Genomic DNA, 25,864 nt, shown 5'->3' on the forward strand with positions numbered 1-25,864 from the left:
GCGCTGCGCGGCCGGCCGGGGCGCCGGGGTGCTGGGAGTGGGGCGGGGGCAGGTGTAGCCTCTTTGCCTCATTGTCCCTTAGCGCCGCCCGGATATCGCGCGGGCCGCTCGCACCATGAAGATCTGGACTTCGGAGCATGTCTTTGACCATCTTGGGAAACTGTTACCACAGCTGCAATGCAGAAATACCCAAACCCTATGAACCCGAGTGTGGTTGGAGTTGATGTGTTGGACAGACATATAGATCCCTCTGGAAAGTTGCACAGCCATAGACTTCTCAGCACAGAGTGGGGACTGCCTTCCATTGTGAAGACTCTTATTGGTGCAGCAAGAACCAAAACATATGTGCAAGAACATTCTGTAGTTGATCCTGTAGAGAAAACATTGGAACTTAAATCTACTAATATTTCATTTACAAATATGGTTTCAGTAGATGAGAGACTTATCTACAAACCACATCCTCAGGACCCAGAAAAAACTATTTTGACTCAAGAAGCCATTATCACTGTGAAAGGAGTCAGCCTTAGCAGTTACCTTGAAGGACTGATGGCAAGTACCATATCTTCAAATGCTAATAAAGGCCGAGAAGCAATGGAATGGGTAATACATAAATTAAATGCCGAGATTGAAGAACTGACAGCTTCAGCAAGAGGAAGCATAAGGACTCCAATGGCGGCAGCAGCATTTGTAGAAAAATGATACTACAAGTTGGTAGACAACGTTGGGTCCCCCAGGTCTCTCCAAGCTGGCAATATATTTATTTGTTATTTAAAAAATACAACTATATTTTAGGTAGAATTTTTTTTAATAAGCTGATTTAAGACTAACTGACTTTTGATCAAAACAGAGATACAGGGCTTCTAAATAAAAGGGATCATCTGAAATTAATGTTGTTTGAAATGGCTGTCTAGTTTAAAGGTTTCAAGTATTTATATGAAAATTTAAGTTTTCTTAAAAGTACTTGGAAACTGGTATTGACATTGAATTTCCTTAAGGTAGAATTTTAAAACTTTTCATGCATTAGAACTCTACCTGGCTTTGGACCAACCCCAGAAGAAAGCAGAGCCACCTCTTACACAAGATTGCTCTGCTGCTGTAACTTCAACAGCTTGCATGAGAGAACTCACCTTAAAAGGAGAAATTATATACTTTTAAAAGATATTAATTTGTATAAAATAACTTGCTCTGCTATAAACCACCATTAAAAACCAGTGTTTTGGTTTTGTACTTAAATATTTTTGGAGTGAAAATTACCTCTAAAGTAATATATGACTCCAACAAAAATAAAATTTTATTGTATTAAAGAGTACTGTATTGATTTGCCAAAGTTTTGTGACTTAGTAGGTATTACCTTCCTTGGATTCATACTTTGTGATTTATTTAGTATGCTGTGCCGGGGGCTGGTTATGTTAACTGAAAAAATAAAGTCATTACCTGAGTTTTGCAGCACTCTAAACTTAAACAGAAGAACAGCTGTTCACATCTTTTAGCAATTCACATTTGCCTAACTTATAAATTGCCATGTGTCAAAATCATGGTTTTGTAATTGCTAAGGCATGATATGTCAGGTTATTTGAATATAATTACTTTTTGAAGTAATTGTGACCACAAAACATCTTTTTTACATGAAGAGCTGTACATCATTCAAAATTACTCAAGTGATGTCTTGATCTGAAGCATAAACCCCAGGTACTTAATGTTTTTAATAATACGGTGCCACTGTGAGAGGTGGGGGCGGTGAGGAAGAACAAAGAATAATTGGGGTGGGGGGAGGATTGGCCTAAACTAACCACTTAGTGAATTGCACTGCAGCTTTTATTTATGGGAAATGCTTATTTTGGATGCCAGAGGGCAGCTGCAAACTGAAAAACAATCCAGTAAATGTACTTTGTTTCATATTTTGTAGGAGGCAATGATCAACCACTAAGTAACGTCTTTGATATGTGCATTTGTTGCATACAGAGTATTTTTGTTAAAAGGTGATTAGCTCTTGCCTTTATTTTACAGTGCTTAGTGGGATAAACTAGTAAGATTTCCTATAAAAGAGACCAGTTAACATGTGCATAAACCACAGAAGTAGTATAACAAAACTGTTCTAAAATTACTGTTTTTCTACTTAAAATATTCAGCTTAAGGTTTCCTAGGACATTTGTAAAAACAGGTTAAATCCGATAAAGTTTGATATTTTTTTTGTAACCAGAGATGGTTTTTACAACTGAAATAACATTTCAGCAAAACAAAACATTCTAAATATTGATATTTGATAAAAGGTTGCCTTGTATAATTTCTGTAAATTATACTTGTTCTGGAAAAGGTGTAATGCCATAATGATAAAAGATTTTTAAGCAAATCGTAAAAAAGAAAATAGCAAGTGCAAAGCACCGAGGCAAGTCATACTTGAAACGTTCAAAGAACAGCAAGAATGTCAGTGTAGCTGGAATGAAGTGAATAAGGGGAAAACAGTAGGGAGTGAAGTCACATCTTGTAGGTGAAGATCAGAGAAAGAATTTTGGCTTTTCTTTTGAACAGGAAGAAAAGCATTGGAGTGTTTTGAGGAGAGGAGTAATGGGCTCTCACTTATGTTTTTTAAAAGATTACTCTGACTGCTGAAAGTATAGTAATTGGAGACAAGGACAGAAATAGGGAGACTGGTTAGAAGGCTGCTGCAATAATCCAAGAGAGATGATGAGGGCTTGGGTGAGGGCTGAGTGCAGCAATGTAAATGGCGAGATATGGTCAGATTCTGGATACATTTTAAAGATGGAGCCAACAGACTTTTGTGACAGATCAGATATGAGATGTGAGAGAAGAAAGGGAGTCAATGGTGATTTTAATGGCCTGAGCAGCTGGAAAGAGGGTGCCATTACTAAGATGGGAATTTCTGCTGGTAGAGCAGGCTTTATGGAGGAATCACAAGAGCTTAGTTTTGGACATGTTAAGTTTGAGAGGCCTAGTACACATCCATGTGGAGATGTCCTGTAGACAGTTGAATAGACTGGCCTGGAGTTTAGAAGAGAGGTCTTTTGAACTCTGAGCCTCTGTTTTCTTATCTGTAAAACAACTACATGTTTGTTTTAAGGAATAATGAAATAACATGGCATGCTTCTGGTATTATGCCTGGCAGACAGAATTATGGCCCCCAAAGATGTCCACATCCTAATCCCTAGAACCTGTGAATTGTTATGTTTCATTCAGAAGGGCCTTTGCAGATGTGTTTAAATTAAAGATCTAAAGATAGGAGATGATCCTGGGTTATTCAGGTGAGCCCAGGTTATCATAAGGGTCCTTCTAAGAGGGAGGCAAGAGGCCAGAAAGGAGAGAAGATGCTACCTTGCTGGCTTTGAAGATGAAAGAGGAGGTCACAAGCTAAGGAATGTAGGCAGCCTCTAGACGCTGGAAAAGATAAGGAAACAGATTCTCCCTTAAAACCTCCAGACGGAACACAGTTCTGCTCACCTATTCTGACATCTTAAACTGTAAGATAACAAGTGTTTGTTGTTTTAAGCCTCTAAGTTTGTGGTAATCTGTTACAGCAGCAATAGGATACTAATAAGTAGCTATTAATAATGATGATATTAAAAATCTTAGGTGCACTGGCTCACACTTGTAATCCCAACACTTTGGGAGGCCAAGGCAGGAGGATCACTTGAGGCCAGGAGTTTGAGGCTGCAGTGAGTGAGCGATCATCGTGCCACTACACTCCCACCTAGGTGACAGAGCAAGACTCTGTTCCAAACAAACAAATAAATAAATAAATTTATTTTAAAACATCTTGCCTTTTGGTTTGGAAAATTTTTTTTCTAAGAAAGGATGTTGAAGAAAAAGATTAAATTGCTGCTGAAGCTTGAAGATTCCCTACTGATGTGAATGAGGAAAAAACACCAACTTTGTAGGCACTGTGCCCACAGGAAATTAATAAGTAAATAGATTTAGATGGCTAACCTTTTCTAATCTCCTAAAATCCCTGAGAGAGGTAATTCTGGAAAGTAGACTGATTACACCACCAACACTCCTCCACAGTTTCCTTAAAATGCCATCTGAAAATGACTGAATCTTTAGCAGTAACCACAAAAGATATGCTTGAGCATATTACAGTTCATTCCCTGATATTCTCTGTCCAATCAGGTGAGAAGAACTCTAGTATCCTGCTTTCCTTTCCGCTTTTATTTTCTAGATCCCATCCTCCTTGTTCACAGAACATAGAAAACTTCTGCTATATTCTTACAGAGCTTGTCCCCATCCCTGATGAATTTCTTTATGTGCATTCACAGGACAGGGAAGCCTTCAAGCTCTAGACTTTGGTGGGATGCCTCTTACCGCCTAGACTACTGTAGGGGTTTCGGGGAGAGAGTTGGGATTACCACCTGTATCCTACCTGCCTTTTAGCCGTTGGTCCAAGTGGGTTTTCTTTACATTTGAACAAAATATTGAAGGTGAGTGTTAGTACTAGCACTTCAGGGCCCCCAGACAACAATAATAAATACTGGCAAATATTTTTCCATGATTGAAACAAATGACAAACAAAAAAACTTAAAACAACCTCAAACCTAAAACCTGTGAAAATATTCTATGACTTTGAAAAATTGAACCATAAATGTGAGTATGCTGAAACATTAAAGAAAACCAAAAATTTTAGAAAACTCACATTATTCTAAATTAGAAAAAATATTCTATTTATTAAATAAGAACACCCTGTTTAAAATTAAAACATTAGCCAAAATAATTTCCTTCTGAAGTGATAAAAAGAAGATGTGATATAATAGAAAACTGTCTCAACAACATAGAGGATAAATGGAGACTCATTTATAGAATTCAGAAGAATTAAACAAAAAGATAAAATATAAATGAAGACAACAGACCTGGAAAATATATTGATGTAACAGAGGTGTCTGCTATGGATAATTAGAGTCCCAATGCAAAAAATGAAAGCAATAATAAAAAGAAAAAATAGAAGAGATTCTTCAGATATGCAATAGAATCAGAGATTGTAGCAAGCGCTCAGTTTTCCTGGAAAAACCGATGAGGAGATAACAATGCCTTGATGTATTTTGGTAAAGATTTTTAACTTCTAGTAAATAGAATCTTGCAAGCTTCTAAGGATTAAAAACAAGCACGACAAAATGTTACTTTCAAAGGAATTAAAATCACTCCAGCCATAAATAAATGCTAAACATATGGAACATTCACACACTAGGATGCTATGTGGTCTTTATAATGATAATCTATACCAGAGGTTCTTAAAGTACAGTCCAGGGACTCGTGGGTGTGTCTAAAACCACCAGAGGGTCCATGGAGTCAGAATTACTTTCATAATAATAAGACATTACTTGCCTTTTTCATATTCTCTCATAAGTATACGGTGGAATTTTCCAGTCTGTGACATGCCATGTGATATCACAACAGAGTGAATGCAGAAGCAGATAGGAGAATCCTCCTGTCTTCTGTTAAGCCAGACATTAAATAAATTTGCAAAAATATAAAGCAATGGCACTCTTCTCACTAAATTTTCGAAATTCTGTAAATAGTTATTTTGCATAAAAATTTATGCTAACAATACACAGAGTGCAATGCGCACCACCCGAAGGATGGACATATTTGAAACTCGGACTTGGGGGGGAGGGGGGGCAAGGGCAACATACGTAACCTAAACGTCTGTACCCCCATAATATGCTGAAATAAAAAAAAAAGAAAAAAAAATTTATGCTAACAGTAATGAGTTTATTGTTATTTTAAGTTGAATTAATGTTTTTAAATTTCTCAGTTTTAATTTCTAATATAGTAAATATTGGTAAATATAACCTATATAAACAAAAGATTTTTGGTGTTCTCCATCATTTTTAAGAGTGCAAAGGGGTCCTAAGACTAAAAAGTTTGGGAATTGATAATAGAAATTTGTATCTTTTGATGCAGAAACCAAGAGGCAAAGCTATATATATATTTTATATGCACACACACACACACACACACACACACACGAGACAAATTAGAAAATTCTGACTCTATATGCATTAAAAGTAGCTTTTTTTCTTTAAACGGGTGGAGGATATTATAAAACTTATAGAATATGAAAGAAGAGTTAGAAAAACTAAATGTATTAAATTTCTTTTCTTTAATAAATCAAGTTAGAAATTGTTTTAATTTACAATGGCATGATAAGTAAATTTTAAAGAATATGAACTATTTTGAGTATCTAACGTAGAATTCGTAAGGAGAGGCTTACGATCCAACATACTACAGAAATTCAAAGCACGTGAGACAGTTTACTCTGCAAAAGACAAAATAGAAAGGAAGCAAAAAAGCCTAAGTTATAGGAGGAAATTATAATGGTGTGAAATGAGTCTGTGAATTCTAAGGTTTACAGAAATTAAAGTGTGTGGGAGAATATGGAGAAATGTTGTGACCGATTTTCAGTATTAAGTCTGAAAGGCAAGATTATTGGGGGAAATCAAGGAAACTGGCTTCTTTGACAAAAAAATGCAGTGAACTGGGATTGGCCTTTTCCCAAAGCACTGCTTAACAAAATATCACTATTTTTAACATGATGAAGAGAAGAGATAAAAACAGTAAGAAATGATGGCTTTTTGATTTGCATAGAAAAAGGTCATTAGAAGAAAGCTAACATTAGTATCATACACCTATTGTTTTGAGTAGTCTGTACAATTTTAGGGAACTTGAGAATGACATTTAGAAAGAGTTACACAGAAAAAAAAAAATTTAATGGTTGGAAAAGAAAAGAAGCCATCAAAAAAATTGGAAAAAATTGAGATTACCAGCCTGGAAAACAGAACTCTCATGCTCAGTTGTCTTGGAGTCTCCTTAAAGTAGATGTACATAGGACTCTTATTAGAGCCCATTGAACAGTGGTTGTTGTCTACACTGAGGGCAGCATAAGAAAAACAAGTTTAAATCACAGCCTGGGAATTTGGATTGGATGTATAGAGCCATGTTTTTAGGTCCATAGTTCTTTGAAACAAAATAAAAGTACAATCATGCATCACGTAATGATGGGACATGTTCTGAGATGTGTGTCACTAGGCGATTTTGTTGTGCGAACATCATAGCATGTACTTACATAAACCGAGATGATACTGCCTGCTACACACCTAGGCTGTATGGTATAGCCTATTGCTCCTAGGCTACAAATCTATACAGCATGTTACTGTACTGAGTATTGTGGGCAATAGTAACACAATGGTAAGTATTTGTGTATCTAAACATAGAAAAGGTACAGTAAAAATACGGTATTATAACCTTACAGGACCATCATCATATATATGGGCCATTGTTGACTGAAATGTCACATGACTGTATGGGAATCTCATTGACTGTATAAGAACAGTAGTGGTTCTCTTCCATTTTTGTGAAATCCAAGCCAGAAGACCTGATTACAGCTGAAGAAATTTTCAGTCCATCCTGTGGGTAGCTCATATTTCCCTGCTCAGTTGCTGCCCAAATCCTGTTAGTACCCAGGTTTCCATATTCTGTTTTGTGTCAACTTGGCCCCCTTAACCTGGGTAGGCTGATTCACTTGCTCCTTACCCAAGTGATTTTATACACAGGATACTTGAGCCCTGAAACCACTCACCTACTCCCCACCCTCCTCCTCACTATAGGAGGAGATCTGAAAGGCTTTTCTCAAAAGCACTTCCAGAAAACTCCCAAATATTGATTTTCCAGAGGGACACCTGCCAAAAATCACTGAACTATCTATCAGATCAATAAAACCCATTTGTAGTTCTCCAAAGTACTAATAATAACCAGGAATGGAGGGTTTGTCTCAGAGGTGGCATCCACCAACACTGTCTGTAAGAGCAGTGAAGACTCTGAAACTGTCGCTACTAAGACAGCTTTGATGATCGCTTTTCAGAAGACAAGGTGATACTGGCTAGAAAGCAAGCAATGTCTCCTTCCTTCTGACCCTCTGGTAAGGGATGCTTAGGTCTCCCATCCCCCTACTTCAGAATCTGCAGATACACATTTACAACTGGCGAAGAACTGCCAGGGCAGAATTGAGGAGTGATGCAGTGATGCAAACCCTCATCAAACTTGTATAACTTCCTAGAGTTGACGTTCTGTACTGGAGGCTGCCAGCGCCACAACTGGATACTAAAAGCTGCCAGCACCCATCACCACCAGACACTAGTGTTGCCACCTGTGAAATGAGAGTTAAACTGTTGCTGCTGCTTAGTGTCACTAACTCCAGACTGAAAACCCTCAACACAGCGCCCAGTTCACCCAAGCTTGGGTTCATGGGCTACATGCCAGCTGCCACAGGTCTGAAGGAACCATTGTCTAATCATCCCTGCTTCCTTTTCAGCTTCTGTGATAGGAGGTAGGGCTCCAAAGCCCACCCAACAGCCATTGCACAAACTAAGGGAGGGGTCGAGATGCTGGGTAGCCAAAAAATGGCAAATGTCTGCCCCATTTATCCTGTGTAATTTTGATTATACCTAATATAAAGTCAACTTAATCCTGTTTCTCTAATTATATTTGTTTGAGGACTTTTTTTTCTTTTAATCGACCACTGTCCCTGGTGTGTGCTAGGTCCTTATTGATTTTATTTAATGATAGATGTTTATATCCAGGACAGACAACCTTCCCTACCAAAGAGAAGAATGCTTCTGCTTTAGTCTCACATCATTCTTTATTTTATTTTGGTTTGTTTCAGGAAGACATATTTCGGCAGGTGAAGCACTCAAGCTGGGTATTCTAGATCAAATTGTCAACTCAGATCCAGTAGAAGAAGCAATCAAATTTGCTCAGAGAGTTTTAGGTAAGACTATAATAATAAAAGTAGTACAAGATTATAAACAAGCTACATGTCCACTTTAATAAGGAACTCTGTAAATATCTTATGGTATATTCATGTAATGGAATATGATACAGCTTAAAAATGAATGAGAAATTGTATGTACTAATATGGTATGAAACCCATGATATACAGTGGTATTAAGTGAACAAAGCATCATTGCATATAGTGGTTTGCCATTGGTGTAACAAAGAAGGGAGGATGTATCTATGCAACTATTTGTTTATGCCTACATTTCTGAAAGGAGTCTCAAGAATGGTTAACGGTTGCCTCTGGGAACTGGGCTGATGAGCCACCACAGGCGGTTGGAAGGAGGCTTGTCACTGTTTGCCTTTCTGTACCTTGTGAATTTTTTATCACATGAATGTTTTTCCTGTTAAGAAAGGGAATTAAGATTGAAACAAACACACACTTCGGCAAATAGAAGACAGGCTCTATTATCTATCACAAAGAAGCTCTGGGCCTCCAGAGCTTCTGTCTCAGCAAACTAAGTTATATCTCTCAATGGTTTCTCACTTTATGGACTCATTGTGTTCCTTTAAGAGTTCTTTTCGTGGTGGCACTCCCAGAGGTTATGTGTTTGTTTCTTCTTAAACCATTCCTTTTCAGTCTATGGAGGTTGTCAGCTTCAAACGAGCAAGATGGAGAAGGTAAAAATTGCCAGAAAAAAATAATTGGGAAGAGTGCTGGGTCACAGGGAGAACAGAGTGCTGGTCTCCCGCTTGGTGGCAGGAAATGGCTCCATGTCATTTAAAGGCATTCTTTTGAAAACAGCGTTCTTTTGTTGGCCCTGGCAGAGACCAAACACTGTCCTGAAATAATCTTTCTTTTCTGTGGCTCTAGCCTGTTCCTTTTTCAAAGCAATAGTAAAAGCTTGAACTGGAGAGGTGAGGGACTGTGGGGAGGAAATACTGGTGACTCCCAGAGAATCAGCAAGTCTGTGCCCAAATGGAAATAAATTTCCTGCTATAGTCCTCTGCCTCTCAGACAGTCTGCCTCTCAGACCACATTTTCATCATTGTGCTTCTTGAGAGGGCTGATTGTTTTGTTGTTAATAGCAGTCACTTGGTTGCCTCACTGCAAAGACTACTTGCATTTGGAGGTCCCTAAATGACTTTTTGGTTTGAGGCTCTAGATAGACCCATTCCTGTCATTTATACATTGGTTTTGGTTTGTAAAGGCCTCCATTTCAATGGAAGTTCTTTCCCTTAAGTGATTTCCCAAGATTCTGATTTGAGAATTAAGTTACTTCAAGAAATAGACAAATATCATGGTCTAGTACATTTATAAAATGGTCTGGTTTTAATTTTTATTTATTTAAGAGAAATAAATTTTAATTTTTAAACATTAAATTTAAAGCATTTTTAATTTATAAAAGTTATAAAATGGCGTTCAGTCTTGGCAATATTACACAGTTTGTCCACTGGGTGGCATCCCAATATTGAGGCATCATCTGCTTTAAAACTTGGTAATTCACCTGTTCACAGTTCTGGGCTTTGGACAATTACGTATAACTATTTTAAGTAATAATCATGAAGACCACATGGAAATATGTAAAGTTCTTCATGATATAAAAATGTTTAAAATATAAATTGATGTGCATTGTGTAATTATAGCTACAGAGTATGTCTGCATACAGACAAAAATTGAAAGGAAATACGCAAGAGTGGGAATAAGTTAGTTTTTCCCCAAAATTTCTTAAGTGAATTTTGCTGTCGTTTTGATTTTCTAGCTTAGGATAAATTAGTTTTACTAAACATTTCTAAGTTATTTTTCGTTTTCTTACCATTGTTTTTCCAGCTTTAGTGAGGTGTAATTTCTATACAGCAAAATTCACACATTTTAAATGCTGAGTTGGGTGAATTTTGGTAATTGGTTACAGTTGTGTAATCACTGCTACAATCAAGATATAGTTCTGGCACCCTAAAAAGTATTTGCATACTTCTTTCCAGGAGATCCCCTTCCCTGCCAATTGGCTACAGGCAACCACTGACCTGCTTTCTGTTACTACAGTATTATGTTTTTTAGAATTTCATATAGATGGAATCATACATAGAGTGTGTAGTCTTTTGTGTCTAGCTTCTTTCATTCAGCATGTTTTTGAGATTCATTCTTGTTGCATGTATTAATATTTTGTTCCATTTTATTACTGAATTGTATGGTATGAGTAAACCACAATTTGTTTATCCATTGATCAGTTGATGAGCAATTAGGATGTTTCCACTTTGGGCCTATACAAGTCTTTGTAGGCATATGTTGTCCTTTCTCTTGGATAAATACCTGAGAATAGGATTTCTGGGTTATAAAGTAAGTGTATGCTTCACTCTTGAATGCTTTTTAAACTTGATTAATGAAAAACCATTAGTGATTTAAAAGATACTAATTTTTGCCAAGCAGATTAGAAAAGATAGAAAAAATAACATGGTAAAATTGAGTTTAAATAAACTCTTACTACACTGCTTATAATATATCCTATCTAGAGGGCAATTGGGCAGTCATGTATTGAGGCTTAAAAGTTATTCAGACCTTTTACTTAGTATTTCTATTCTTGGAAATTTACCATAGAAAAATAATTACAGAAGTACATAAAGATTTGTGTATAGTAATGCTCCCCAAAGCTTTATCATAAAATATTAAAAACAACTAAAATACTTAGTTTTAGGATATTACATAAAAGATGATAATCTCAATGAAGCAACTCTAATCAGCCACTAAAACATCCACTTTTGAAAAAGTTGAAAAACTTGGAAAGTGCGTCCATATACTATTAAGAAGGAAACAGATACAGAAACTTTCACAAGTGTGTGTGTGTGTTTCTTATTCATATATGCATGAGGAAAAACACTATGAGGAGATGTGACAGACTCTGTCTCAAAAAAAAAAACGAGAAAAAGGTATTAGTTGGTTTCAAACCATGTTCTGAGACATCACAGGCTACAGGGATTGGGCTCCCAATTATTTGTCCTTGATACAACCCAAGCAGCTCCACCGAGTCTTTTTTGGGGGTTAGCAATTAGAATCCCATGGGAAACTCTAGGGCTTTTACTGTTGTTGTTTAATGAGTTCTACTGTTTGAAATCCTGTGATTTCTCGGTGCTGCTTTATAATAGACAAATGCTAGAGAGAAAGGTAGAGAAATAAGGTAGATCAACCAAGGACTAACAATCTGCCATTTGTTATCTTACAAAATGCATAGTTTAGACTTATTTATTTTGCCTTTCATTTTCATTTGAGGTCTTCTGCTCTTTCCTTCTTATGCTTCCTTGTTTTCCTCTTTTTTTTTTCTTTGCTTTTAAATATAGCTATTAGTATGTGGTCATTTGGCAGAACAAAATTGATGGGTTGACTTGAAGGACAGGTTCCACAAAAATCAAATCTATTAAATTAATATCAAATATGTATGCATTTATTACAAATAAATATATACATGAGTACAGTTATGTGAAGCTAGTGCAATTGTTTTGATCTAGAGCAATGGTTCTCAAACTTTACTGTGCATCAGAATTGCTTGGAGGGCTTATTAAAACATAGTTTGAAAGGCAGCATTCATTACTTTCTGACTGAGTACATCTGGGGTAGGGCCCAAGAATTTGCATGTCTAACAAGTGCCTAGGTGATGTTGACGATGTGTTATAGGGACCACACTTGGAGAACCACAGATATACAGAGAATAAAAGTAAGAATGGAGATAAATTTTCCTAGTTTTGACTTTTTATATGTGACATGCAAACACTACCTACAATCCTAAAGATATTTGGAAATCAGTTACGAAAAGCGTGGTCAAAGTATACACATGTGTGGTTCCATAGCCTTGTAAATACATAAAACACACTGAATTATTGTATACTTTAAAGTGGTGACTTTTGTGATATGTGAATTACGTGTTCATTTTTTAAACACATGTAAAATTTTTGTTTCCTTTTTCCCATTTATAAAAATATTCCATTCATTCAGCCTGTTCTCATCCCCACTACTCAAATGTTGACTTGAAAAAATCACAAAAGGAAAAGATTAAGAACACTTATTTAGTTTCCACATTCTATAGGAAAGGAGGAAGAAAAGGGAATTTCCCATGGTCAATGTTCCAGTCAGTACTTTCGGAATCAATTATGGCTAGCAAGGGAGTATAGGAGGTTAACATATCTAAAAATGTGATTTGGTAAGTAGCTGCAGATTTCTCTACAAACTCAACACTGTATCCTGGCGAGTTGACTGTGGAAGTTAATTAGTTTCATGCATCTTAATGCTCTTGTTATATGAAGCCTCCCAGACTACTGCAGCACAGTAGATTTAGCAGTACAATGCAGAATTTCTTGGCCAAAACAGATTGCTTTGGCTAAACTAGGCAGGGGAGGGTACCGTAAAGTGCTATTTATTTGCACTTGTGTGTGGCTAGCAGCCTGCTTGTTCCCGGACTGAGTTAAGAACTTCTTGTTCCTGTATGTATGTTTCTGGCATGAAGCTGAAAGTGTGTGCTGTTATTCAAAGACCAAGAGACTACGGGCTCTCTGGCCCACCTTTCCCAGCAGTGATGGGCACAGGGGACATCCATCAACTCAGGACCCTAATGCTCTGTTTTTGCCTCTGTAATGAACCCCAGTCCTGTCGCTGTGGCTGTGCTAGGCTGTGTTAGCCGTTTTTGGTCTATTTGTTCATTAGGATTTTGTGGCTTTTAAAAAATCTTAGTGGTTTTATTTATCTTTCTCTTCGTTTTATCTTTTCCTCTTTATAATTTATTTTTACTCTCTGTGAACATCTATATGAACGTGCTTCAAAAGAGCGGAGTGACCCTGTCTTAGATAGGAGGCCTAAGCACACGTCTGCATTGAGCTTCTTTTTTGCTCGCTGCACGAGTGCTGTGGGTGACCTCCCTGAAGCCTGTTAATCTGCAGTTGTTCTGTCTGTCCTTTGCAGAGCTTCTGTAGATGGACACAGCTTATTATTTATCAGGGTTAGAGAAGAGAGAATCCTTTATGTCTGAGGAAACGATTTCTGTGAACTGCATGTTAAATCTCTCTTTAGCCTAGGCAGAGAAAATCTCTTCCTATCAGTTTAGCAGAAGGAAGGAGGAAAAATAATCACCTCCTTTTCTTCCTTCAGAAACATGATTCACTTATGTTTTATCAAAACTTGAACATATTTCTGCCTTAGAATACCTAATTGAACTAAGAAAAAAATTGTGAGTGGGTCAAGAAAAGAATTCAATTATAAATATATTTAAATCACTGATAGTTCCTCTCCTCCCCATTTTCCCGAGCAGCTAATGCCGATGCTGACGCTCACCTCTCTTATTATGTAGGTACAGCCAGGTGACTTGGAAACTACCAAGTGTAGAAGACATACACTTTGAAAACAACTGTACCTGTAGACCCAAAGGGGAAATTGTGAATGTGTTCTGTAGTAATAAACCGAAGTTGCAAGAAAATCGCATGCTCAGTTACAGCTACAGCAAGAAAGAGAGAGGAAATCGAGCAGGGAAAAACCACCTATGATTGTGCCCTGATCTCAAATTCTCCGGTGGATGTGCTTAGGTTGGCCCTGTGGCTGGCCTGGACGAGTGCCTCGGACAGCTCCCAGAATGCCCACATGCAGTCCGAGAGGTCTGGTGTGTCCCCAGGATGGTAGAATTATGCTGATCAGAAATAATTACTGCACACTGTTAAGCAGGCTTTTCTTTTCTTCTCAGTTTTGCTCTCTCCTCTCTTTTTTTCACCCCTCTTCTTTTCTTTTCAATCTCTGGCCTAAGACAAAGTTGCCATGAATTGCATCTGTCCTTGATGCAGTCGCTGACAAAACTCTCTGCCTTTGGACCTCCCAGAGGCTAGACCTCGAAATTAACTGTTGAATTTTTCAAAAATAGTTACACCCCACCATACAGGCCTGGTTGATTTCGAGGTATGGCATGGGCATCTGAACTTCTTCAACTCTTCAAATAAATCTGATGTGTACTGTGGAATGGAGAAGCAGCCCCAGTAGTGGTGGGAATGATGGTAGTATCACAAGGACAAAGACCCGGCTCTACGATATCCCAAGCCCGTCTACACCCTATTGCATGTGATAGATTGCACCGGCCATGACGCCGACAGCTCAGCCTCTTTCCTCATCCACTTGCTCTTCCACATACTTGTCCCCTCCCTTCTCTCCCCACTGTCCCTTCTTGTCTTCCTTTTAGGCCACCAGTAAATTAATTGAATGAGTGGTGGACCCTGGAAGGGTTCCCTTCCTTCTCTGTTGAGCTTCCTTTCCCATGAACTGAGGATTGGGCTAACTCATTGGATAGTTGAGCAAGTAATTGGTGGGCTGTTGGGTACAGTTCATGTTTTTCCAAAGTAGCAGGGTGAAGAGGGACCACATGCTGCTAACTACTGTCTTTCTGACTTTCCCAAATCCTATTCTTAACATCATATGGAAAATCATTAATTTAGAAACTCATTCTTTTCAACTCTATTAAATAGTCAAGCATTAAGGAAGTATTCTCATATCTTAGGTTAAAAAGAGAGATCGAGGTTATATAATGCCTCACAGATACACTTCCATGTGCACCTGATTACATCCGAACCTTACTCGCTCTCCCTTGGACACGCCTCAACACACCAATGCCAGATGGGCTTACATTCCTATGTGTTTTTATAGTGAAACTGCTTTATAGGTAGCTTTTCTATCTGAATAACTAAGATGTTCATTTTTAATATAATGGTTTGTTCCTCAAGAAATGGTAGTAATTTGTCAAAAACAGTTTCTAGTATAGCTGAAGTTCTATAACTAATTTGTTACACGTTTGTTCTTTAATGCAAACTTTAGAATCATTCTGTTATTTAAAAAAAATAGAACCATAAGCATCCTTATTAGAATTTCATATACAATACATATGGAAAATATTTGTATTTTTATGCTGTTAAATATTTATATCCAGAAGCATGGGGCTTTTCTCTCTTTATTAAGATCTTATTTTATGTTCTTGGATAAAATATATTTATCTTCTGAAAGGTCTTGTACCTCTTTCTTGATAAATTCGTTTCTAGATATGTTTTAACAGCTTTCATGAGGCACGATCTGCCTCATAGAGTTGTGCAACCATCCCATAAATCAATTTTAAAACTTGTCCACTCCCACAAAAAATTCTTTCATGCCCATTACAGCTAATGCCCACTTGCCGGGAACGTGGCCAGTGTTCCCTGCAAAAAACCGGGTCCCTTTGGTAGAGTTGCAAGGGATAAGAAAATAATAGAAAGAAATGGAAAATGGAAGAAATAAAAGAATACACTGAGACAAAGATATAGTTTTATAAGTTTATAAAGATTATAGGCAAAGCGGGAGCTCAGGGGGCTTAGACCTCTCCGTGGGTCTCAAAAAGCCCCGAATGAGGTCTTACATGGTAACTTATAGGAAATAGTGAATAATTGCCAGGGGTAACAGATTTATATAACAGCAGGTAGTTCCTCTCAGGTTAACAGATTTTTAAAAGGCTTTTACAGAAGGCTTCTTCAGATTCTTTAACTAATTCTATTTACGTGAGCAAATGGTTACAAAGTCTTTCAAAGGTTAATTTCTGAATTCTAAGGTAAGCTTATCATTTAAACAGAGGGGTTAAACAGAGGTATGTAGGCTCCGTGTTTATTAGGTTATTGTGAATGGAGACAGGTAGTCTAGAGTGGTTTAAACAAAAGCTTTGCTTTTAGCCATTCGGGAAGCTGTCGTTTCCGGGAAGCTGTTTGTTCCGGAGGGCACTCCATTGTCAGCTCTCAGCCTATAGTTTTTAACAGATTCACTTGTGCTTTACAAAGCAAATCCAAAACTTTAGGTCTGAGAAACACGGCGCCTCGTGGGATACAGCCGCTACTGCCTTTCAGAGACGCCCTTCCGAGTGTAACAGCATTCAAAATGCAAACCAACATGTTCACATATTCCTTCAGGGCAAAGCTCTGAAAAACTCATAAGACAAATCCTGTCCCCAAACACATTTAATACTAATTCATAGAGCAACACCCACTCATATCCCCAACCCTATAGATTTGCCTTTTTGGGACATTTAATTTAAATGGCATCATACAATATGTAATCTTTTGCATCTGGCTTCTTTTAGTTAGCATAATTTTTTGAGGCTCATCTATGTTGTGGCATGTGTCAGTAGCTTGCTCCTTTTTGTTTCTGAATAGTATTCTATTGTATGGCTTTACCACAGTTTCTTTCGTTGTTTTTTTTTTTTTTTTTTTAGACAGAATCTGGCTCTGTTGTCCTGGGTAAAGTACAGTGGCATCATTGTACCTCATTGCAACCTCCAACTCCTGGGCTCAAGTGATCCTCCTGCCTCAGCCTCCCGAGTATCTGGAACTATAGGCACATGCCATGAAGCCTGGCTAATTTTTCTATTTTTAGTAGAGACAGGGTCTTGCTCTTGCTCAGGCTGGTCTCGAACTCCTGAACTCAAGCAATCCACCTGTCTTGGCCTCCCAGAGTGCTAGGATTACAGGCATGAGCCACTGTGCCCGGCCCAACAAGCTGTCTTATAAGGAAAATTCTTATGATCTGGGTGACTTTAATCTTGTCTCTCAAGTAAAAGGTTTCCAATTGTACTAAGATGCAATCACTACCATGCCAGAGTGCTAGAATTATGGGTGTGAGCCACTGTTCCTGGCCAGTTTAGCAGTTTAAGTAACACAATTTTATTATCTTATAATTCTGTAGCCTAGAACCCTGGTAGAGGTTCATCGGGCTACAAGTCAAGTGTCAGCTACTGAGCTCTTTTCTGGAGACTCTAGGGGGGAATCTGCTTCCTGCTCACTTGGGTTGTTGGCAGAATTTGGTACTTTGCATTGTAGGACCAATGTTCCCATGTTCTTTCTGTTTGTGAACTGAGGGTTCTTCCTAGCTTCTAGGGGCTGCTGCATTCCTTGGTTCTTGGCCCCTTTTCCCCATATTCAAAGCTACATCATCACCAACAGGTCAAGTCCTTTGCGTGTTGCATCTCTCCAGTCCTTCTTCATTGTCAAATCTCTCTCACCACAGTTGGGAAAAGTACTCTGCTTTTAAGGACTCATATGATTAGATTGGGCCCACCCAGATTACACAGGGTAATCTCCCCATCTCAAGGTCTTTAACCTTAATCACACCCATAAAATCCCTTTACCATGCGACGTAATACACTCACAGGCTCTGAGGATTAGGACGTGGACATTTCGGGGGGCCATTATTCTGCTTACCACACAAGTATTTTCTCCCAGTGTATGGCTTGTCATTTCATTTTCTTAATGGTATCCTCTGATGTACAAAATTCTTCAATTTTTATGAAGTCCAGTTTTTTATTTTTTTTGTTTATGGATCAAGCTTTTGGTGTCATGTCTAAGAACATTTTGCCAAACCCAAGGTTGTGAAGATTTTTCTATATTTTCTTCTAGATTTTTATAGTTTTAGTTCTTCCATTTAGATTTATGAGCCATTTTGAGTTAATTTTTATATATGGTGCTAGGTAAGGATCTAAGTGTTTTGTTTTGTTTGTTTGTTTTTTGCGTGTGGACATCCAATATTATTCCAGCACCATTTGTTAAAAAGACTCTCCTTTCCCCCATTGAATTGTTTGGCACTTGTGTTGAAAATGTATTCAGTATAATTTTAAAGATTTATTTATGAACTCTGAATTATCTTCCATCGATATGTACGCCTATCCTTGCATCAGTATCACACTGTCTTCTTGGCTAGGTATTTTAAAGTTTTTGGTACTATTAGGAATAGAGTTAAGATTATTTTAAATCTAAAATATTAATTCAGAATTGTTTTCCTTAGACTCATCAACAGATTGATATTTAACCTATTATAAAATTGTCTTGGCCTTGGAATAAAGAGAAAATGCAACTTTAAGGCCCAAATTAGGTTACTTGAAGTTATTTTGAATCAGTTAAATTCTATCTTCTAGGACTAAGTTGCAAGGATGTCAGAGATTTTGATATTAGTGTTACATTAAATATTTTGATGAATAGCATTTGATTTTGTGCTTTGAATTTGAACAGGTTATTGTTGTGCTATTGTTATTATACACATTCATATTCTCTTTGTATAAGTGACATTGCTAAAGCTCTGATTTTTCTTATTCTTTTCAGATCAACCTCTAGAATCCCGTAGACTCTTCAACAAGGCAGTTCAGAGCTTGCCCAACATGGACACCATTTTCAGTGAGGCCCTCTTGAGGGTGCGGAAGCAGTACCCTGGGTGCCTCGCTCCAGAGGCTTGTATCCGTGCCGTCCAGGCCGCTGTGCAGTATCCCTATGAGGAGGGCGTCAAGAAAGAGGAGGAGCTGTTTATGTATCTTCAGAAATCAGGGCAGGCTAGAGCCCTGCAATATGCTTTCTTTGCTGAAAGGGAGGTAAATAAGTGGTCAACTCCCTCCGGAGCATCCTGGAAAACAGCATCGGCAAGGCCCGTCTCCTCAGTCGGCGTTCTTGGTGAGAGCGTGGGGTAGTTAATGGAATTCTCCAATGTGCACATGTGCAGTACTACCATTTCCTTAGGACCACCAGGTGCCAGGTTCCATGCTAAACAAAGTGCTCGTGGTAGCTAAGTTCATTTTCACCCCAGCCCGTGAACTCTCTTCATTTTACATGAAGAGACGCTAACATTCTCAACAGTGAGCTCAACACAAGTGGTGTGAGTCTGACCCTAGCTAGGTCTATCTGACTCTAGATTCTGGGCGTTTTTTATTCACCCCTTCCTCTTCCCTGCATGAATCTCTCATTCCTGGATTTCCCAGCAATGACTATTGTTTGTACCACATTTCAAGGCATGGCTTGTCACTTCGTAGCTAGGTAAGTATTTGGAATAAAGTCTGTCTTTCTGGTCCCTGGATCCATTCACTTCTCCTAGTTCAAAACCACTATCCTCGAATCCGTCTGAGCCCTGAAACCCTGGCTTCTCTACTCCCCCCACTGGAATTTTCCCAAACAAAATGTCTTCTTTCCTTAGAAGATAGCTCCCTGATTGGTTTCTTTGGGCCACTTTCCTAAGTTCACTTGCTCTTACTTAGTCTTGGCCCAAGAATGGACTTTGGTGGATTTTAAAGCCCCTGAAGTAGTAAGCAAAATGTTCTATGCACCAGCTTAAGGATAATCTTCTAGGGAGGAGGTCTATCATTTACTGAAAGCATCAGCTTTCTTAACCATCACCCAGCTCTCCTCCAGCACCAACCCAAGTTGGAGGCAAAGAGTTCCCTCCACATTTTCTCAGTCTGTTTGTTGTCTCAATCAAGGTGTGGTATAAAAGAATATGTCTGTAATGCAAACACACTGTGCTCCTTTCAGCTCTGACCCTGTTGAGGTCTACCCATAATTCACCTGTGATTTCTTTAAGTCGGTGTAGAAATAGCATGACAAAGAACTATGATTGTTCCACTTTTTGTACTCTCTTTCAGCAATACCAATATTTGTTTCTAGTTGTTGTGCGCATACTTGTTTCTTCTCCCCTATATTCCTTCAAGCCGAGAATAATTAGTGCAAAATAATAGCAAACAGTTAAGTTTATCAGTATTATGTTTGTTAATCAATGTTTGAGAATTTCCCTATTTCCTTGTTATGAGCCTTTTTTGAAAGACTGCAGGTTTGTGTCTGGCATACATGGTTTACAGGTTTGAAATTATTTTTTAAAAAGTATATCCCACATTGTTTTGAAAAATATTTGAAAGGGCATATAAAATGAAGACACATAGACAAAAACAAAGTGAAAAACCTGGACACTTCCACCTTCTTCATGTGTATCTCTGTACTGCTCTGCTTTTCATCTTTGGGTTGCTGCCTCTTGCTGCTCCCATGTACCTCTGGAATACTCCTTCATCCTCGTCTTCTTCCCTCACAGCTCCCTGCTGTGTCGCCTGCCTGAAACCTGGCTCACCCTGACGACCTGCTTCTCACGCAGCCCTCTCTACAGAATCTTTTGCTTCTTCTACACTCTGTGGGCCTCAGGGTCTCTTCTCAGTCCCTCTCAGACCATTATTCCCCTCAGGACACTCTTCTTTGTGGTCCTGCCATCTGATCTCATCACTCCCCCCATTTGCTGATAATTTTGGTAGTTGGCTCTATTATCCACGTTGGTCCCAATCCTGCTGCCATCCTGATTGTCCTTATGGTCTGTGTGGACAGGTTTCCAGCCCTGTAGCTTCTGGGTTCCTCTGCCTCCTCAGACCCAGTGACGTGCACACTTCACTTCTGTGACCCACCCTCTTGACTTTCCATAGGTCTGGTCATCACCCTGAGTATTTCTCCACACCTGAAATCCAAAACTCTACCTTTTCTCTACAACCACGTATCTTTCCTTGCATCTTTCTTTCCTTTTCTTTTTCTTCCTTCCCTTTCCTTTCCCCTTCCCTTTCCCCTTTCTCTTTCCTTATGGGGTCTCACTGTGTAGCCCAGGCTACAGTGCAATGGCTATTCACAGGCGTGATCATAGCTCACTGCAGTCAGCCTCAAACTTCCGGGGTCAAGGGACCCTCCTGCCTCAGCCTCTCCAGTCTCTGGGGCTGCAGGCGTGGGCCACCACCTGACTCCTCATATCCTTCTTCATCGGTTATTCCAGCTACATCAATTACTTGATCATCTCCCCTTATATAGCTTTAATTTTGAGTGGTCACTTCAGCCGCTCTCTTGCCAATGTCCTCAAACTCCATGATTCATTTCCCGTCCACCGTGCTCCCTGGCAAAATCCCAACCCTGAGGATCCCGACTGTGCACTTCCATGAACCCATGGCCAGGCTCGCAGCCCTGCTGGAGACAGTTCAGCTTGGTGCCCCTGCAAGTTCATGGTCCCCCACCTCACCTGAGCTCTCGGGGACGTCAGGATGGGAGAAGAATGTAGTTGATACAAAACTGCAGGACCAGTATTCAAAGCATCCTTATTCTTTATTTTCTTGTCTGAGTTGAAGAGATTCCTGACCAAATTTAATTCCATGACAGTTAAAAGCAGTAATTTGGTAGGGGAGCAGGACTCCTTGCCCCTATCTATATGTGTTTATGAGGCAAAATTAGGGAACTAAACTGAATATACTATGAAAACATAATAACCAACAGTGAAAAGCTTGGTCCTTCAGCCCCTTGTCTGACAGTTTGGGATGTCTTGAGAAGATCACAAGATTGTGAGAGAAGTTAGGAGTTAAGAACTTTTTGAAAGAAATATAAATTATGTTTTTGTACATGTTTTTATTTCAATAATTAAAGCATCAGGTTATAGCAATAAAGAAGAAAAATCTAAAATTATATCTCAAACATTTCTAAAGAGCATGAATCTAGTTCTCTTTTGTGATTTGGATCCTGAGTTGATTTGTTGAAGTTCCCACCCCCCACCAAGGTCTTGTAGCAGACAGACCCGCTGTGGGATGTGAGCACTGAGGAACCGCACTACATCATCACTGCGGGGCCTTGCCTTTCTTGTTCTGTTTGCAGTTCTGAGAGATCACCTACATTACATTACAGTTTACAAAGCATTTTCCCATAACTTGTCATAATGCCTTATTTTCTCAGTGAGATCATAATTTCTACAATGTCAGAAATTTTATATGACGCTGGGGACTAATAGGTAGGAGGCCAGGGTTTTGAACACCACACTCTACCTCCTAATATTTACCCAAGCTAAAGTTTAGGACACAAGTTGCTATAGCAGTGAGAGCTACTCAACCTTCTTGATCCTGGGAGAAATGCAGATGTTTAATAATTTTGGAAAACTAAATGTTTTTGATAATTTAATATATTTATTATATGTAATAACATATAGTGTGAAATAATTTAATAAATTTGGAAAATTAAGTAAAAATATTCCAGAGAAACTAAATCAATGATTTCTGATGACTATATTCTACATTCACAACCAATCTCCAAAGCTAGTCAGTATGAAGTATAGGAGAGTAATATATAAGTAGCTTTCAAAGCTGTTTTAGCCACAGTGGGTTGGTTAGGTAACAGATAATCTGCTGTAACAGATAACCCAACAATCTCAGTGGCTTAACACAGTAAAGATTTATTTATTGCTCACTCCATAAGGTCATTCTAGGACCAGGTTCTTTCCAACTGGTGGCTCTGCCATTCTCTGGGACAAGAGTCAGCACATTTTTCTGTAAAGTTCTAGATAAATATTTTAGTCTTTGTGGGCCACACAGTTGCTGTTGCAACTACTCAAGTCTGCCTTTGTGAACAAAAACAGCCATAGACAATATGGAAACAAATTAGCATGGTTATGTTCCAATAAAACTTTATGAACACTGAAATTTGAATTTGATATAATTTTTATGTGCCACAAAATAGTATTGTTTTAAAAATTTTTATTTGAAACTATAAAAACATATTTTGCTTGCAGGCAGTATAAAAGTAGGCAGTGGGCTTGGTTTGCCCTGCAAGCCATAGTTTGCCACCACCTGCTCTAGGGTGTCCTTCAAGGCCTCAGAGTCATCCTCTGCATTCTCTCCATCCAGGTGGCAATGAAGGATCTTGTGGGAGATTTTGGGAGGCAACTCAGAACTCACATCACCCCCCACCATCATCATATTTCATTAACCAGAATCAGTCACAGGCCCTACCAGGATGCAAGGGGGTTAGAAAATACAGTCTTCTATTTGCCTAGTAGGAAAGTGAAATGGCATGGGGAACGAACAGCAGCATATTTTCCATCAAATAACTTTTCTACATTTTCCGTTCTTACCTTTGCTTAAAATGTTCCTCCCTTTCTTTTCCCTTCCCCAACCTGGATGGTTCAACTTCCTCATTTTACCTTTTTTAATATGATCTTTCTTTAAGGCCCACTTCAGATGTCTTTATCTTAAAGCTTATCTTGATTCATCCAACTAAATATAATCTCTTCCCTTTGAATCAAATAGGATGGATACCATGTAGGATGGGTATTTGTGAACTCTTCTTCAACTGCTAGGTTAGAGGCTCAAGGTTGAGACTACTCATGTTTTTTAAGTAACAGTTTTATTGAGATGCAGCTCACATATCATAAAACTCACCCTTTTAAAATGTATAATTCAATATAAAATGATGCAGCTGCTATGGACAACAGTATGGCCTATGATCATATCATATGACCCAGCAATTCCACTTCTGGGTAAATAGCCAAAGGAATTGAAAGCAGAGACCCAAACAGGTATTTACATGCTCATGTTTATGGCAGCATTATTCACCATAGCCTAAAGGTGGAAGTGTCCATGGACAGATGAATGGAGAAGCAAAATGCGGTATATGGGCCAGGTGCGATGGCTCATGCCTGTGATCCCAGCACTTTGGGAAGCCAAGGCAGGAGGATCGCTTGAGGCCAGGGATTTGAGACCAGCCTGGGCAGCACAGTGAGATAAGTCTCTACAAAAAATTTTTAAAATGTAGTATATGCATACAATGACTATTATTTAACCTTAAAAAGGAAGAAAATTCTGACATATGCTACAACATGTAAGAACCTTGAGAACATTATGGTAAGCAAAATAAGCCGGTCACAAAAGGACAAATACTGTATGATTCCACTTATATGAGTATCTAGAGAAGTCAAATTCATAGAGATAGAATGTAGAATGGTTGCCAGGGGCGGGAGAGAAGGGAAAATGGAGAGTTATCATTTGGTAGGTACAGTTTCAATTTTGTAATTTGAAAGAGTTCCAATGACGGTTGTATAGCATTGTGACTGTGTTTAATGCTACTGAACTACACACTTAAAATGGTTATCATGGTAAATCTTATGTATATTTTACCAAAATTTTTAAAAATAAAAATGCATAGTTATAATATCACCAAAAAAGAGTACAATTAAATGGTTTTTAGATATTAACAGAGTTATGCAGCCATTGCCATATCAATTTTAGAACATTTTAATCACCCTCAAAAGAAACCCTGTATACATTAGTAGTCACTCTTCACCACCTATCCCTCTAGCCCCTGGCAACCACTGATCTACTTTGTGTCTCTATGCATTTGCCTATTCTGGATATTTCATATAAATGGAACAACACAACATGTGGCCTTTTGTGTTTGGCTTCTTTAACTTAGCAGAATGCTTTCAAGATTCATTAATGTTGTAGCATGTATCAATACTTTATTCCTTTTTATGGCTGAATAATATTCTATATTTTGTGTATCCATTCATCAGTTCATGGACATTTGAATTGTTTCTACTTTTTGGCTATTTTAAATAATGCTGCTGTGAACATTAATGTACAAGTTTTGTGTAGACATATATTTTCCATTCTCTTGGAGATGTATATATGAGTGAAATTGCTGCAGCATATGGTAACTCCATACTTAACATTTTTAGTAGCTGCTGAACTGTTTTCCACAGCAGCTGTACCATTTTAAAACCTGCCAGCAATATATCAGGGCTCTAATTTCTCTCCATCCTCACCAACACTTGTTATTGTGTTTTTTTATTATAGCCATCCTAGTGAGTGTGAAGTGTTATCTCACTGTGAGTTGCATTTCCTTAATGACTAATGATGTTGAACATCTTTTCATGTGCTTATTGGCCATTTGTGTCTCTTCTTTGGAGAAATGTTTATTAGATCCTTTGCTAATTTTTAAATTGGGTTATTTGTCTTTTTAATGTTGAGCTGTAAGCATTCTTTATGTACTCTGGATACAAGTCTCTTATCAGATATATGATTTGCAAATATTTTGTCCCATTCTGTGGGTTGTCTTTTCACTTTCATTATGGTGTTCTTGGAAGTATAAAAGTTTTTAATTCTGATGATGTCCAATTTGTCTGTTTTTTCTTTTTTTGCTTGTGCTTTTGGTCTCATATCTAAGAAAAGATTGTTTAATCCGAGATCACAAAGATTTACTCATGAGATTTACCCCTAAGATTTACTTCTAAGAATTTTATACTTTTAGCTCTTACATTTAGGGCTATGATCCATTTTGAGTTAGTTTTTGTATATGGTGTGAGGTAAGGATCCAACTTGATTCTTTTGCATGTGGATATCAAGTTATCCGAACATCATATGTTGAAAAGACTATTCTTTCCCCACTGCATGGTCTTGGCACCCTTGTTAAAAATCCATTGGCCAAAAGTGTATGGGTTTATTTCTGACTCTGAATTCTATTC

The 25,864-nt window shown here is 38.2% G+C and overlaps 2 protein-coding genes across 3 annotated transcripts in view; both read left to right on the forward strand.

The window, feature by feature from the left end:
* The window catches only part of LOC105808296 (protein slowmo homolog 2-like), a 17,626-nt gene extending 16,742 nt beyond the window's left edge, over window positions 1-884 (forward strand). Inside the window, exon 2 of one of the 2 annotated variants that reach the window (XM_012641910.1) lies at window positions 523-799. In XM_012641910.1, coding sequence (XP_012497364.1) covers window positions 523-699 — 177 coding nt within the window. In that variant the 3' untranslated portion in view covers window positions 700-799. Of the gene's footprint in view, window positions 1-21 lie in introns of those variants that run through there. The other variant, XM_012641901.1, reaches the window with a different exon arrangement.
* EHHADH (enoyl-CoA, hydratase/3-hydroxyacyl CoA dehydrogenase) overlaps window positions 1-25,864 on the forward strand; it is a 74,131-nt gene that overhangs the window by 38,118 nt on the left and 10,149 nt on the right. The window contains exons 5-6 of the mRNA XM_012641890.1: window positions 8,669-8,773; window positions 18,904-19,245. Coding sequence (XP_012497344.1) covers window positions 8,669-8,773; window positions 18,904-19,245 — 447 coding nt within the window. The remainder of the gene's footprint in view (window positions 1-8,668; window positions 8,774-18,903; window positions 19,246-25,864) is intronic.

This window comes from Propithecus coquereli, unplaced genomic scaffold (assembly GCF_000956105.1).
Source record: "Propithecus coquereli isolate 6110/MARCELLA unplaced genomic scaffold, Pcoq_1.0 Scaffold10, whole genome shotgun sequence".
NCBI lineage: Eukaryota > Metazoa > Chordata > Mammalia > Primates > Indriidae > Propithecus > Propithecus coquereli.